Genomic DNA, 17,115 nt, shown 5'->3' on the forward strand with positions numbered 1-17,115 from the left:
AACCCAATCAGAGGTGTCAGCCACTGAGGCCTGCTTAAGTTGACTGTTTTTCAAATTGTGAGTGTTTACGTGCAACACCAATGAAGATCAATTAGTAAGTACAATTTGTAATTACATTTTATCCAACTTCTTTCTTTCAATTCAATTAATTGAGCCATAAGAAGGTGTATCAGATTACTTCATAGGTTTGACATTTGCATCACAAGATTGTCCCTTGTAAACGTTTCACTTACATTGACATTAACAATTCAACACCATATTGAATGGATTTCTAAAAAGCTAATTTATTTTTGCAGAAAGTACCCACCTAATTTTTGAAAACCGGACATAGGGAAGTCCCTAGCATGTTGACTTTCAAGAGGAATTCAGAGTACAATAACAAGGAGTTATACACATTTTATTATTTTACTTAGCTAGAAAGTCAGTTTTTATGGGTGCTTACAATGACAAAGGTATATGTGATTGACAGCATGTCCATTTGTAAAGAAAGTAATTTATTTACTTTAGTTAAGCTCCCCCAGTGGCTCAGCTGGTTAAGGCAGTGAGTAGCTGAGCCATATAATTGGGGCAGTAGGCCTCAGTGTCCCTGGGTTAGGACTGGCAAAATCAGCTAGGATTCCCATGCCTGAATGCTATTCAGTGACCCCTGCTGTATGTGTGTCAACGCACGGCGAGGACAAGATTCTTGGTCAAATAACTGACTGTCTAATCTCAAGCAGGACAGCAGAAGAGAAAACTGATGCAAAAAATAGGAAGGAAAAAAAACAGTGGTTAAATCTGCCTCCAATTTTCTACCTTCTCTCCTGAAAGCATTGATTCATTGGAGGATTCAGTACCACAGGAGCCAGTGGCCATTTTCATGTGAGCCCAGATAGTGAACAATGGCAGGCTATTTTACCATGAAGGACATCACAGCCAAACCTAATGCTGTCCTCATCCGACACCTACATACATGCAGTTTCTAATAGGAGTTACTTGACAGTAATCAGGAGCAGAAACTTGAAATGATTTCCCTTCCCTAGCCTAAAATCAATTGTAGTGCTCCACTGATGTTCTAGTTGATGACAGCTAACTCAGACTCCTGGATTGTGTGGTTCAATACCATACCAGGTAGTGCCTTTACTCATAAAGCCATCGGGAGAGCTAGTAAAGCAATTCGAGACATGTAAATTCTTAGAAAATTACCTCAGCCACATGCTCAGGACCACCGAACAAGTCGATCAGTTCATCCAGTGTGTTCAGAGGTAGTTCTTTTCCTAGTAATTCAACCTTTGCCAGCAGATCCCCTTTCATTTTTTCTACAAAATCTAGTGTTGCTGCAAGGGGAAAATAATGCGTCAATCAATCAGAATCGTTCAAGGTCGCTAATGGTTTTGCTTAAAGATACCTACATGACACTCAAGTGTTCTCATTTGCATCATTCCCGCTCAAAGGCCAGCATTCAGAAAATTGCTTTATATTTAATAGGTAAATAACTGAAAAATATAATTATATTTGCAAAAATAACCAGGATTCCCATTTTGGTGAAAATTAATATCGTAGGAGCACAGGGGGAGAAAATAGACCTCATTGTGCCTATCTTCCAAGTGGAAAATTGGAGAAAGAAGGACCAATTTCACGGGGCTATGTCCCACATCGCAAGAACGCCTGAAATATGTCAACCCCATATTGGGTCGGGTGTTTTCTCAGGTGTCCCCGTTACGTGCCTTGCATATGTTAATGAGTGGCTTAATGTCTATTTTAGGACCCATTAAGGAAATTTGTCTGCCTCGAGCAGAGGAGCACTAGGCCTTCTTTGCTCAGGATTACTTGGTCTAAATGCGTCCCAACCAGCCATCCTTAAAGAGACTGCTAGAGGACGCAACCAGAAATGTATGTTTCTTTCTCAGACGTACTTTAATGTGGAGCCAGAGTCCTCCTTCCAGCAACTTAGCACCACTGCCGGCCGCTGCTGGCCCAACTCTGGGTGGGGGAACCTCAACGTCCATCACTGAGTGGCTCGGTAGCACCACCACTGACCGAGCTGGCCAAGTCCTGAAGGACATAGCTGCCAGACTGGACCTGCGGCAGGTGGTGAGTGAACCAACACGAGGGAAAAACCTACTTGACCTCGTCCTCACCAATCTACCTGTCGCAGATGCATCTGTCCATAACAGTACTGGTAGGAGTGACCACCGCACAGTCCTCGTGGAGATGAAGTCCCGTCATCGCACTGAGGACACCATCCAACGTGTTGTGTGGCACTACCACCGTGCTAAATAGGATAGATTCAGAACAGATCTAGCAGCTCAAAACTGGGCATCCATGAGGCGCTGTGGGCCATCAGCAGCAGCAGAATTGTATTCCAGCACAATCTAATCTCATGGCCCGGCATATTCCTCACTCTACCATTACCAACAAGCCAGGGGATCAACCCTGGTTCAATGAGGAGTGTAGAAGAGCATGTCAGGAGCAGCATCAGGCGTACCTAAAAATGAGGTGCCAACCTGGTGAAGCTACAACTCAGGTCTACATGCATGCTAAACAGCGGAAGCAACATGCTACAGACAGAGCTAAGTGATTCCACAACCAATGGATCAGATCAAAGCTCTGCAGTCCTGCCACATCCAGTCGTGAATGGTGGTGGACAATTAAACAACTAACGGGAGGAGGAGGCTCTGTAAACATCCCCATCCTCAATGATGGCGGAGTCCAGCACGTGAGTGCAAAAGACAAGGTTGAAGCGTTTGCAACCATCTTCAGCCAGAAGTGCCGAGTGGATGATCCATCTCGGCCCCCTCCCGATATCCCCACCATCACAGAAGCCAGTCTTCAGCCAATTCGATTCACTCCACGTGATAGCAAGAAACGGCTGAGTGCACTGGATACAGCAAAGGCGATGGGCCCCGACAACATCCCGGCTGTAGTGCTGAAGACATGTGCTCCAGAATTAGCCGCACCTCTAGCCAAAACTGTTCCAGTACAGCTACAGCACTGGCATCTACCTGACAATGTGGAAAATTGCCCAGTTATGTCCTGTCCACAAAAAGCAGGACAAATACAATCTGGCCAATTACCGCCCCATGAGCCTACACTCAATCAGCCAAGTGATGGAAGGTGTCGTTGACAGTGCTATCAAGCGGCACTTACTCACCAATAACCTGCTCACCGATGCTCAGTTTGGGTTCCGCTAGGACCACTCGGCTCCAAACCTCATTACAGCCTTGGTCCAAACATGGACAAAAGAGCTGAATTCCAGAGGTGAGGTGAGAGTGACTGCCCTTGACATCAAGGCAGCATTTGACCGAGTGTGGCACCAAGAAGCCCTAGTAAAATTGAAGCCAATGGGAATCAGGGGGAAAACTCTCCAGTGGCTGGAGTCATACCTAGCACAAAGGAAGGTGGTAGTGGTTGTTGGAGGCCAATCATCTCTGTCCCAGGACATTGCTGCAGGAGTTCCTCAGGGAAGTGTCCTAGGTCCAACCATCTTCAGCTGCTTCATCAATGACCTTCCCTCCATCATAAGGTCAGAAATGGGGATGTTCGCTGATGATTGCAAAGTGTTCAGTTCCATTCGCAACCCCTCAGATAATGAAGCAGTCCGTGCCAACATGCAGCAAGACCTGGACAACATCCAGGCTTGGGCTGATAAGTGGCAAGTAATACTTTAGGGAAAGAAGCCTGCCGCCCTTACCTGGTCTGGCCTATATGTGACTCCAGACCCACAGCAATGTGGCTGATTCTTAATTGCCCTCTGAAATGGCCTAGCAAGCCACTCAGTTGTAAAATCTCGCTACGAAAAGTCATAATAAGAATAAAACCGGACGGACCACCCGGCATCAGACCACTAGGCACCGGACACGACAACGGCAAAACACCAAGCCCAGTCGACCCTGCAAGGTCCTCCTTACTAACATCTGGGGACTTGTGCCAAAATTGGGAGAGCTGTCCCACAGACTAGTCAAGCAACAGCCTGACATAGCCATACTCACAGAATCATATCTTTCAGCCAACGTCCCAGACTCTTCCATCACCATCCCTGGGTATGTCCTGTCCCACCGGCAGGACAGACCGACCAGAGGTGGCGGTACAGTGATATACAGTCAGGAGGGAGTGGCCCTGGGAGTCCTCAACATTGACTCTGGACCCCATGAAACCTCATGGCATCAGGTCAAACATGGGCAAGGAAACCTCCTGCTGATTACCACCTACCGTCCTCCCTCAGCTGATGAATCAGTCCTCCTCCATGTTGAACACCACTTGGAGGAAGCACTGAGGGTAGCAAGGGCACAAAATGTACTCTGGGTGGGGGACTTCAATGTCCATCACCAAGAGTGGCTCGGTAGCACCACTACTGACCGAGCTGGCCGAGTCCTGAAGGACATAGCTGCTAGACTGGGCCTGCGGCAGGTGGTGAGCGAACCAACACGAGGGAAAAACTTACTTGACCTCGTCCTCACCAATCTACCTGTCGCAAATGCATCTGTCCATGACAGTATTGGTAGGAGTGACCACCGCACAGTCCTCGTGGAGATGAAATCCCGTCTTCGCACTGAGGACACCATCCAACGTGTTGTGTGGCACTACCACCGTGCTAAATGGGATAGATTCAGAACAGATCTAGCAGCTCAAAACTGGGCATCCATGAGGCGCTGTGGGCCATCAGCAGCAGCAGAATTGTATTCCACCACAATCTGTAACCTCATGGCCCGGCATATTCCTCACTCTACCATTACCAACAAGCCAGGGGATCAACCCTGGTTCCATGAGGAGTGTAGAAGAGCATGCCAGGAGCAGCACCAGGCGTACCGAAAAATGAGGTGCCAACCTGGTGAAGCTACAACTCAGGTCTACATGCATGCTAAACAGCGGAAGCAACATGCTATAGACAGAGCTAAGCGATTCCACAACCAACGGATCAGATCAAAGCTCTGCAGTCCTGCCACATCCAGTCGTGAATGGTGGTGGACAATTAAACAACTAACGGGAGGAGGAGGCTCTGCAAACATCCCCATTCTCAATGATGGCGGAGTCCAGCACGTGAGTGCAAAAGACAAGGCTGAAACGTTTGCAACCATCTTCAGCCAGAAGTGCCAAGTGGATAATCCATCTCAGCCTCCTCCCGATATCCCCACCATCACGGAAGCCAGTCTTCGGCCAATTCGATTCACTCCACGTGATATCAAGAAACGGCTGAGTGCACTGGATACAGCAAAGGCTATGGGCCCCGACAACATCCCAGCTGTAGTGCTGAAGATTTGTGCTCCAGAACTAGCTGCGCCTCTAGCCAAGCTGTTCCAGTACAGCTACAACACTGGCATCCACCCGACAATGTGGAAAATTGCCCAGGTATGTCCTGTCCACAAAAAGCAGGACAAATCCAATCCGGCCAATTACCGCCCCATCAGTCTACTCTCAATCATCAGCAAAGTGATGGAAGGTGTCGTCGACAGTGCTATCAAGCGGCACTTACTCACCAATAACCTGCTCACCGATGCGCAGTTTGGGTTCCGCCAGAACCACTCGGCTCCAGACCTCATTACAGCCTTGGTCCAAACATGGACAAAAGAGCTGAATTCCAGAGGTGAGGTGAGAGTGACTGCCCTTGACATCAAGGCAGCATTTGACCGAGTGTGGCACCAAGGAGCCCTAGTAAAATTGAAGTCAATGGGAAGCAGGGGGAAAACTCTCCAGTGGCTGGAGTCATACCTAGCACAAAGGAAGATGGTAGTGGTTGTTGGAGGCCAATCATCTCAGCCCCAGGGCATTGCTGCAGGAGTTCCTCAGGGCAGTGTCCTAGGTCCAACCATCTTCAGCTGCTTCATCAATGACCTTCCCTCCATCATAAGGTCAGAAATGGGGATGTTCGCTGATGACTGCACAGTGTTCAGTTCCATTCGCAACCCCTCAGATAATGAAGCAGTCCGAGCCTGCATGCAGCAAGACCTGGACAACATCCAGGCTTGGGCTCATAAGTGGCAAGTAACATTCGCGCCAGATAAGTGCCAGGCAATGACCAACAAGAGAAAGTCTAACCACCTTCCCTTTACATTCAATGGCATTACCATCGACGAATCCCCCACAATCAACATCCTGGGGGTCATCATTGACCAGAAACTTAACTGGACCAGCCACATAAATACTGTGGCTACAAGAGCAGGTCAGAGGCTGGGTATTCTGTGGCGAGTGACTCACCTTCTGACTCCCCAAAGCCTTTCCACCATCTACGAGGCACAAATCAGGAGTGTGATGGAATACGCTCCACTTTCCTGGATGAGTGCATCTTCAACAACACTCAAGCATCTCGACACCATCCAGGACAAAGCAGCCCGCTTGATTAGAACCCCATCCACCACCCTAAACATTCACTCCCTTCACCACCGGCGCACTGTGGCTGCAGTGTGTACCATCCACAGGATGCACTGCAGCAACTCGCCAAGGCTTCTTCAACAGCACCTCCCAAACCCGCGACTCTACCACCTAGAAGGACAAGGGAAGCAGGCACATGGGAACAACACCACCTGCACGTTCCCCTCCAAGTCACACACCATCCCAACTTGGAAATATATTGCCGTTCCTTCATCGTCGCTGGGTCAAAATCCTGGAACTCCCTTCCTAGCAGCACTGTGGGAGAACCTTCACCACACGGACTGCAGCGGTTCAAGAAGGCGGCTCACCACCACTTTTCAAGAGCAATTAGGGATGGGCAATAAATGCTGGCCTCGCCAGCGAGGCCCACATCCCATGAACGAACAAAAAAAAACTCGGCCTCGACCTCCCCCAGTACTCAACTTAGGGCCACTGCCAAAATTGGAGGACACCAAAGAGGCAAGCTGCCTCTGGAGGAGCGACGGTCAATGGCAGCTCACCTAAATTTCGGATGGTCCTTGGGCCAGACTCTTCTGGTGTGTGCAGTTTATGCCGGAAAACAAACTTACCACCCCATCTCTTTAGCATACTACTTCAAAGATTCTCATCTGTATGGCAAGTGGAATGTAGTCAAATTCCATGACACTCTGACTACACAATTTTCTATCTGTAGTAATTGTGCACAATATCCCAGTCAATCCATTATTTAATCTTCAGACTGACAAAAGCCCCGTAACCTGAGTCAACTGGTATTGTTTTACAAATAATACTAATATTACAGCAATAAGGTGTGTATTGTAATATATTTACCTGGACTATTAAATATAATGCTTTTGTCTTCCTCACTCTTGCTCTTGAATTTAACTTTTTCTAACTATTCTATATTTTTCTTTTTTTATGTTCACAGGGGCCATCAAAATCCAGTCAGTCCGGCAGACTCCTGCGATAAATATAGGGGATCTGCCATAAGACAGTATCCAGGTCCCTGTCTTCACTGGCAGTTTCGACAGGGGCTTGTAAGGAATGGAGCCTCTGCTCACCCCAAACAAATCCAGAGCGTTGGAGGGACTGGTGGTAGGGACTTCCAGGCTAGGAGTTCCTGTGGCCTGGTAGAGCATGGAAGGGCCAGTACATCAAGCGGGGACTGGCATACTGGTCCACTGAATGGCAGAAATGGGGCCCATCTGGGGGTCTAGGCCTGATTCGTGGCCTAGAGCCCCAAAGCTGGTGGGTAACTTTTTAAAAAACCTCTCAATCCCCTTACGGAGGGGACATTTCTAGCACGTTCCCAGAGGGTGGGAGTACCAGCATCAAACTCTGCCACGTTTTGTGGCCTCCCAGGGTAGAGAGATGTGTTCACGGAATATTCAATTGGGTGACCTCCCCATGACCCCGGAAACTTTGGTGGGGGTCAGCGCTGGAAGTTATGGGTGGGTGCATTCCCAGCACTTAAACTGAGATGCTGGGGCTATTGATTCTCGATGTCAAAATTTTTAGAGTCTTCGCCAGCCTCTTCATTCTCACTGATCATCCTGGAAGTGGGAGTTTTTTTTGTTTAAAAGAAAGGTTTTTCATTTTATTGAAAAGCCTAGATTCTGTTGATTGACCTGGCTGCATAATACATGTGACCAGATCAATCCACAGTGTTTCTAAGGTTATTACTTCTCTAAAACCACTGGATTCAGAGGGCTCTATGAATCATAATTTTTTAAAGTTACTCTATATTTTTTTCTCCTTAGTTCTTACCATGTTGCTCATTATAACTCAGTCAAAGAGGCAGGATGGTGAACTACCAGTGCTGCTTAACTGTGATAAAATATTCAGTAGTGGCCTGGCATAACTCTTCCTTCCTCCTTCCCAGTGGTGAAGTGCCTGCCCTTTACCCTTTGACAAACACACAATGCAATGTATGGAAAAGCAAGGGCATAAACTCGTGTTCTACCAATGAGTTCCAACAAGCTGTGCCGTTCAAATCATTATATTAGATGGTACCTTTTTCCGTGGATTGAAAACCATTTATGGGAGGATCCAAAGCAATGACATCAGCCTCTTCAGATAGCTCCATGGCAGATGCAGGTGATGAGTTCAGATCACTGTCAGTATCAAGGTCAGAATCACAGCTGCTGTCGTCACTGCTTTTCAACAAACATACGTACTCTGGAACACTTTTTAAATGTTTCAAGGGCCGACCCCGTTGCTTTCCTGTGGGAAAGTATTTAAAAAGGAAACAGGTCAAAAATACTAATGGCACACAAATGTTATTTTAAGTAATATAAAAATAGTACTTAAAAATAACAGAAAAACATTTAATTTAATGTACTGAAGGTAACCTCCACTGATCTATCTGCCTTCACACATGCATGTAATCCTCTCCACTCTACAAAGAACTCTGAAGCATGATATATCTGTAAAATTTCTGGCTGAAGAAATGGTATTTTCACCATTATAGGTTAAGGTATGAATGTTGGAAAGTCTGTAATGATGTGCAAAACTAAGAATGAACAAGGAACAAGATAAACTGGGAATGAACAAGGAACAAGCAACGCTGGCCCCAGGCCCATAGTGAGTCCGGGAAGCGGTGGGTGGGGTGGGGGGGGGTGGTGGAGGAGATCGGGAGGGAGAAGTCGGTGAGCAGTGGCTGGCAGTTTCAATGTAGAGCCAGGAGAAGCACTCCTGATCTTCTTGGCTCCACATTCAGGTAAGTACATTTTAAAAAATTTAATCATTTTGTGGCAGCCTCCAGCGGTCCCTTTAAGGACTGTGTGGTCAGTCGTGATCAAATATGGGAAAGGGGCCTGAAACCGGCAGTAGACCCTGGATTTGTATAGGAAATGGGCCTAATGCTGGTCTCAGGCATGCACCCTAACCAATTTGGCATTCGGCACTTTCCCTGCTTGGGTTGTGGGTGTAAAAATGGGTGCTGTGAGATCCAATTTCTAGGCCCTAATGTCAGGCAATAAAAGTACCCTTACATTACATGTAAAAATACTTTTGAAGCATTACTTAGGGTCTGATATATTAGGAGTGGTTAAGCAAGCATACCTGCAGAAGTTACCACTTTTATTTCAAAGCAATTTTTAAAAAGTGATTATATCAGTGCTACATAGAAATTAAAGGGAACACAGCTCAACTTACACAAAAAAAAAATCTGCATTTACAGTATTCAATCTTTATTCTTCGTAATGTGAAGGATCACAATGATGGAAAATGGGACAGTTATCTATACGTTGCTAGTGATAGTATGAATTGTCGTCAGCTAACAGATTTGTAAATTGTCCTCACTTCTGCCAGTGTTTTTGAGCAATTACAAATATTTATGATTATACTGTATGAATGCTGCCTCTGAAAATCCTTTCTCCACCATATTAGAGGAGGTGTTTTACCTAGTTATCTTAAATGGTTTAATGCCTCAGGTAAATTAGCGAAAAGAAGGATTTTAAATGAATGCATTTAGTGTTTGTACGCCAGTATCTCAAAGTAATTTCGGGGCCTTAATCTTTGCTGTAATGTCCACTTTTGTTACGGAAAAAAATTACCCACTATTTTCTACTGCTGCACAATCAACATATCAGCCTGCCCACCTCCACAGTGAACTCACACACATAACCACATCACAGTACAGAAACTGCATCACAAAGCACGCATTAGTACGCCTCTCAATCTTTAAAAGAAAGAAAACTAGCAAGATGAGTCACGTCATATGTATTCATAATTAGACTCCGCGGTTTACAAAAAAACAAACTGAGGTGATAGTATTCTGTACGTTAGAGCTAGCGCACATGCTTACTGCACATTAATGTTTATTAATCTGGTATGTTAACATTAATGCGGCATTAAGGCATTTGTGCTCACATTTCCAAAACTGCTGTCAAGATCGAACAGAATTAATGTCCCGTCCTTGTGATAATGGTTTTTCGGTTGTTAAGCACTGATTTCCCACTTTCTAAATTAACCACTCAGTTGTGCATTTTGTTAGTACACCCTCACACATCTAAGCTTCCAGAAAGTTCACAGAGCAAAGTTGGCACTCCTGTGAGTGCACTGGGCAAAACTTTCAATTCTCATTTAATGCTCTGCTTAAGCGGTAAGAGTAATTTCATCTCCAGATCAGTCAGGCCTGTGAAACTCATGTTTGTGAGTTTTGTAGCTAATATCATTCAGTGGTTTCTTATTTAGTAAGCTTTCAAGTCCTGCTGTGTATCCTCTAAAGATCATCTACCTGTTTGTTTTTAATTTAATCATTCATTTCAAATTATGATCATGCTATATAACTCTACCATTATAAAAATGAAAGTCGCGAAATTCTTGGGGATGCTACTTTGCCAGTGTAAATGTGGCAGAGCAGAACACTGCCCGCCCTAGCCCCATCCAAAGACTTTTGTCTCAAATCCTGGGACGGGTTTGTTTGCATGGCCAGTGTGGGTTGCTGGCGCCTGCAAGGGTGCACCAACAGTGCTTGCCTCAACTTGATCCTCCCCTGTAAGGTAGACTCGCCCACAGCCACCCCAGCCTGAGGCCACCCAAGGCCCACAGGCCGAAGAAAAACATCTTGTTTATGCAGTCTTCAGCTCAAGGAACCATACTGCTTCCAGACAAGGTGATTGATTTCCTTATTCTACTAAATGTTCGGGGCTTCAGAGAGCTTTCTGCTGGCGTGAGTTTTGCTGAGGCCTTTCATAGCAGCAAAGGGGAGACTTTCCTGGGGTAGTATTGGAATTCCAATGATACAACCCTTTGACATAAGGGGTGTAGGCAGAATATCCGGTCACATTTCCCCCTACTGGAACTTAAAAGGCCAGAACAAACAGGGTGCAATCCTGGCATAATTGCCCTAAAACCAGGCCCCCTGCTGTGGCAAAAATCAGCCTTTCCGTTCTCTCCAGTCTCAATAACTTAGGGGCCAAACTCCCTGTCCATGTTTTATTGGAAAGTAGGTTGTTACTGAATAGATAATGTGCAAAGAACCATTGAAATGTCACAAAATTGCTTGATCAATACTTTTATTTATTCAAAAGTAATCTTTATCTGCAATGTCATCTTACGTTTCCTTTTTGTCCCAGTTCCTTTTTCTTTCTTTCTCTTTGTTGAAGGAAAGTGCTTCTGAATTAGTGACTTAAGGACACCTCTGTAAGTAAAATGCAAAATTTAATCCACCTACTCAGACTTTTAAACGTTTAAAGTATTATATTCCTTCTTAAAATTAATTTATAAAATGTTGTTGTTATTACAAAAGCATATAATGTGCCATGTTATTTTCAAAATACAGAAAATAAGGTCATGGTGAAATGTGCGAACTGTCACACAGTTATTGCATTTTAAATAAAATTTAAAAGTTCCCTCACTTGTTCCTTTCAAGTTCCTTAGTCAAGCAGGAACAATCTATGAAGTGCACTCACATATAACCTGCCAATAGGAGGAATGCTAACAGTACCCGCTTTCCTTCACCTGAACTATGTAACAGAATCCGTCAGCCGCTCAACACCAAACGATGAAACTCACTCCTGAGATGATTTGAGTACTGATCATAAGAACATAAGAAATAGGAGCAGGAGTAGGCCATACGGCCCCTTGAGCCTGCTCCGCCATCTTTGGCCTCAACTCCACTTTCCCACCCAATCCCCATATCATTTGATTCCCCTAGAGTCCAAAAATCTATCGATCTCAGCCTTGAATATACTCAATGACTCAGCATCCACAACCCTCTGGGGTAGAGAATTCCAAAGATTCACAACCCTCTGAGTGAAGAAATTCCCTCTCATCATCCATGAGACTCAAACCTGCAACCTTCTATTTAGTAGGCAGATATTTGCCAACTGTGCCACTGGGTAGGTTCAAAAGTACAATTTCTGGCATAGTTTTCTTCCAATGTAAAGCAACTTTTATGCTGCAGTGATACTTATCTCGTGGCATCAGCTTTGCATCTTGGGGGTGATATTATTTAATATGCTCAATTGCAGCAGATAGATTATACTGGCTAGGCACATCACATGCTGCAGCTTCCTCTCAGACTTAAGCATTATCTCATATGTGCATGCGCAGACACATGTACTTACTGTACAACACGCTGTCTGCACATAAGCTGTGAGGATTTGCATGTCAGAAGATCGCTGAGGGGTCAGTGTGTGCTGTATGTATAACTTGGAAAGCACACATTATACTTACCTACCGGCAGGTAGTCTGTTGATCCAAAGAGTCAGACTTGTGATGGTAGGTAAAATACAAACAACAGCCATTGTGACAAAAAATTATTTTTTTCTGGCTCTAGTTTTGGCTTGATGACTGCCTCTCAAATGACCCAGGTAAGACTAGAAACTCAGGTCTGCAATTTCCACAGGAGTTCTTCAGATCTCCTGCCATAACCTTAGTGGAAGATCGGCAGACGTCTCAGAGAAAAGGTGTGAACATTTGTTTACGCCATTTCACCAGGGTTTTAGTCAATCTTACCCTTTAGTATGTGGAGAATCAATTATTGAGTATTTTAAATTTTTCATCCCAATTTTCTTGGCTGCTATCCTGAAGAGAGAGACTCTTGATTTGATACAGTTCCCTGGGTACCAGCAGATATCCAGTATCACGACTAGGTGGCCATTTTTCATGGGTGAGCTTAGAGAGTGATGGTGGAAGGCTATCTGGCTGTGGGGGACATCACAGTTGACTCTGATCCTGTTCTTTGCTCACATCCACTTTTAAGCAGGAGGTGACTGGATAGTGATCAGAAATGGAAATCCTGGCTGAATTTTCACCTCTGCAGCTCAGTATTCTGAAGTCAATTATAGTGACCCACTGCTGATCTGCATAATATCAGCAAATTCAATACAGACCAGGAATCAAATTTAGGACCTTCCTGGTCTTTATAACACAGTACCACACCAGGTGGTAAATTCAGGGCAATCAGATTGCAGTCTAAGCATATAACTTTACATTTTTGTAACTACATGCAACTACCAAATTCTCAATACTCTGATCTTAAAGGATTAATGCAAAGGTCACGGCTATTTATATTCATGTAAACTTAAAAGTTCAAAGCTATTTATGTAAATGGTAATGCAAAGGTCAGAGCTATTTACATGTTAATATGTATAACTGCATGTTACACAAGAGACTCATCATGGCTAAATTTAGTACTTTAACCTAAACCAATGTTTCAACATTAAGCAGATTTTAGATGACAAAAATAACATTGATTACCTTATGTAGAAAATAACAGGAAAAGATTTGGTAATTTTCAAAATTCTATGGCAACAAGTCAATGTAATAAAATACACTAGTTTGCTGTTTCTTTAAAAAATGTATTTGGCAAACCGCTTTTTTATTTTTTGCAAACACAATATAACACACAAATTATATTCAAAGGTCTCATAGTTATCACTAAATGTGACAAAATTGGAATAAAAATGATGCACAGCTCTTCTTTGATAAACAAAAAAGAGCCAGTCAAGCAATTTTGATGAAGAGAGTGGGCATGCAGCCAATTCTGGTGAACCCCTGCTGTAACTTCAGCAGGAGGCTGCTGAAACAGCCGGAAACTATTCCGGAACCCAGTTATGCCAGGCCCTGGCCTTGCGCCCAAGTTTCCTCAATGGTCTTGTGGGGCACGGAGCTTCAACCCACCCCTTATAAGGTCATCAATGTTGCGGAGGGGGATGGGGGATGAAGACCATGAATGTCAAGCTCCTGCCCTGACGGCGATTGTTTCTGGTATGCCTGATAAGACCAGGCGTACCGGCTGACCAACCAATGGCAGTGGACCCCACCAAGGGGTCCTGGCCAGGATTGTTGCCCGGACCCTTGAAGATTTTTCTTAAATGAGCAGCCCCCTTTGCAGATGGGGCCAGTGTCCTTTAATAAACAGGTATAGTTATGAAAATGTTATACATTTCTCACGGCCAAAATTGTTGAAATTAGATTTTTAAATGCTTTAAAGTGGAAATATCTGGATTTTTTAATAAAAGCATAATATTCTTTTACAATTTTAACTTCTTGAAACTATGTCAAAGATGTAACTGCATAGTTACAACAATTCACAGACTTAAGCCATTTAATTTTACTATTCAACAGTCGTTTGGTTGAAGCTTTTGAAATGGCAATGACATCTTTACTTACACTGCAGCAGATACAAATTGGTTAAGGTGGCCGTCATTCTCATCAAGTACTTCTCGTGTCCGAGCCTCACCTGTGGACTGCAGTCCGATGACAATACACTGGAATGAACAGACAGTAAAGTGCTATTGAGTAAATGTGTAGTCGTTGCCTCTTCCCTATTATAGCCACTTCTTTTTGTCCCATCCTCCCAGAGTCAGTACTTTAGGCAAGGGGACTAGTCATTCCAATTTCATACATTTATTCTTCAGGTACCTAATTACAATGGTGGTGGAGGTTGCAGGGAAGCCAAAGGGCCGGTGAGGGCAGAACAATGAAGAGTAGTGGAAAATTGGAACTCGCTCCCCCAAAAGGCTGTGGGCGCTGAGTCAATTTGAATTTTCAAGATTGAGATCAATACATTTTTGTTAGGCAAGGGTATCAAAGGATATGGAGCAAAGGCAGGTAAATTGAGTTGAGGTACAGATCAGCCATGATCTAATTAAATGGCAGAACAGATTTGATGGAGTAAATGGCCTACTCTTGCTCCTATAAAAATAGAGAGAGAAGAAAACATAAGATTGTATCTGTGATTTGACTAGGAGGAGTCATGCTTTACTTCCTTGCATTATTCAGCTTCCAGTGACTATTGATAAAATTCAAAACAAAAATTAAGATTATTCGGAAATGTTGTGGTAAGAAAGCTATTTACAAAATACAGCCGATGAAAGTGACACTATCATATTTTTTGACATGAAAATCACATCTATTTGTATACTTGTTTGACATTGCAGAATTACAATACCGTAAACCCATTGGTGTTAGTGAGATTTCCTGTAATATGCATATATCAATGTGTCAATATATATCGATAACATGACAAACTTAAGTTGAGTTGATTTGAAGTGAATTGATTTAATGGCATCATTATATGGTCCAGAACTATACATTCCGATCATTTGTTTTGATTCTTTTCTGTCTTTCCAGAGATGGTGCTATGCAAAAAAAAAGCCCATAGTAGGACATGAAGCAAGTTTATGGAAATTGATGTGGGTCACTGAGATAGAGCTGAATTAAATTTAAAGAAATTCCAACCGTGTACCAAAAATAAATGTCAAACACTGTCAAAGTGCCTGATCATACTATGTCATATATATCTGTGTCATAATTATATTTGGTCAATAGTAATATACTATTTCCATTAAACAATAAAAGGTTGTCTTCTACAAAGTTTGAAAGTAGAAAGTGACCTCTCACCTTGCCTTTCTGCTGCTCTTGCCTGCCTATTTCTACCAAACGTCTAACTTTGGCAGCAATACACAGATACTTGAAAAAGCGTTGATGTGCAGACCAAAACTGCCCCCAAAGAGATTTCCTGGACTCCAAACCAATTAAGTCTGCTCCATGTTGGAAAATATTCATTGCTTCAGCCCACTGAAAAAGAAAACACTTTTTCAGGCACATCTGAGTAAACCAAACATATACAAATAGTGACAAAAAGTTTCTATAGCATTTATATCTCAGAAATGTTGTAAGGCAGAAGCTGTAACATGAACTTCTTTTCTACCTCATTTAACAAATAAATAAAACTCTTTCACTCAATATCTATAAAAAAAACGATTTCTGCTTGCTCATAAGAAATTATGAGAATTTGAGAAAGAATGTAATAAAGTTTTTCTTAATTCACGCTATTCTTAAAATAAACAAATTATAGTCCTTGTATGTTTTTTTAAAGTTGAAAGGCTAGTGGGCACCTTGAAGCGTCAGGCAAACATCCGTTCTTAAATGTAACCTAAAGGAAATTAAAATATTAAGCATAACGCCTACAGATTTCTGGAAAAATAATCTGTATGTTTCTATATGTTAGATTTGGCTGCTTCCTCCACTGAGGAGGATGATGAGATAAACCTGTTGCAATTAAAATGTTTCTCACAGTCATAATAAAACAGGAACTGTTCATTTAGTATTTCCCCTTTTTGTATTACAGTTTTACATGTCCTGACTTTTTATCTGTAACTTCTCTCATTTGAGGACAACCAACCAGAGCACCGCTGCATACTTTAGCGTGAATTAGACTTCTGTGGACTCCAGGAATTTGGGCTCTAAAGGAATTACTGAATTTATTTTAGGTAATAAAAGTATGAGGCTTGAATCTCCGCACTGGTTATGCTGGTAAACAGCTACAGCCTGAGCAGGGTGTTGAAAAAGGTTGGTTGGATTTTCCAGCAGAAGTGACATCGGATATATAATAACCCGGCCCAAATATACCCTGGTGTATTAAATGAGGCAAATAACAGAATGTCGCCATACTACATATTTTCTGTCAGTTGTGCTCTAGCTACACTGGGCGCATGGGACACCTACGCATCCCTTACATTCAGCATTGCTACGGGCCAAAGGGGAATGTAGGGTTAAATTTAATTTATCAGTTTACATTGTGCAATCAATCACAGAAAATTTTAAAATTTTTCAATTGTTTTTGATCTTCTGCCGGCAGCACATGCCAACCTATATCACAGTGAGGCAGTACAGCAATTCCCCCCTCACTTGAGACGGGCACTGTGACGAAGCTGTTAATGGCCCTGGCACCAGCCCCCAACAAGTCAGTGACCCTGAGCCCAGAAAATGGACCAGGGTCAGAAGTGCATACGACAGGCAATCAGAAGTCCTGTCCCGTGGAAAAACTAG

At 43.5% G+C, this 17,115-nt stretch overlaps 1 protein-coding gene across 2 annotated transcripts in view; it reads right to left on the minus strand.

The window, feature by feature from the left end:
- The window catches only part of LOC137299531 (protein strawberry notch homolog 2-like), a 160,728-nt gene that overhangs the window by 28,829 nt on the left and 114,784 nt on the right, over positions 1-17,115 (minus strand). For both annotated transcript variants that reach the window (XM_067968340.1, XM_067968341.1), the window contains 5 exons: positions 15,685-15,861; positions 14,452-14,549; positions 11,391-11,473; positions 8,341-8,550; positions 1,186-1,316 (listed from right to left, as the gene is read on the minus strand). In XM_067968340.1, the coding sequence (XP_067824441.1) occupies positions 1,186-1,316; positions 8,341-8,550; positions 11,391-11,473; positions 14,452-14,549; positions 15,685-15,861 (699 nt within the window). The remainder of the gene's footprint in view (positions 1-1,185; positions 1,317-8,340; positions 8,551-11,390; positions 11,474-14,451; positions 14,550-15,684; positions 15,862-17,115) is intronic.

This window comes from Heptranchias perlo, chromosome 29 (genome assembly GCF_035084215.1).
Source record: "Heptranchias perlo isolate sHepPer1 chromosome 29, sHepPer1.hap1, whole genome shotgun sequence".
NCBI classification, from domain to species: Eukaryota; Metazoa; Chordata; class Chondrichthyes; order Hexanchiformes; family Hexanchidae; genus Heptranchias; species Heptranchias perlo.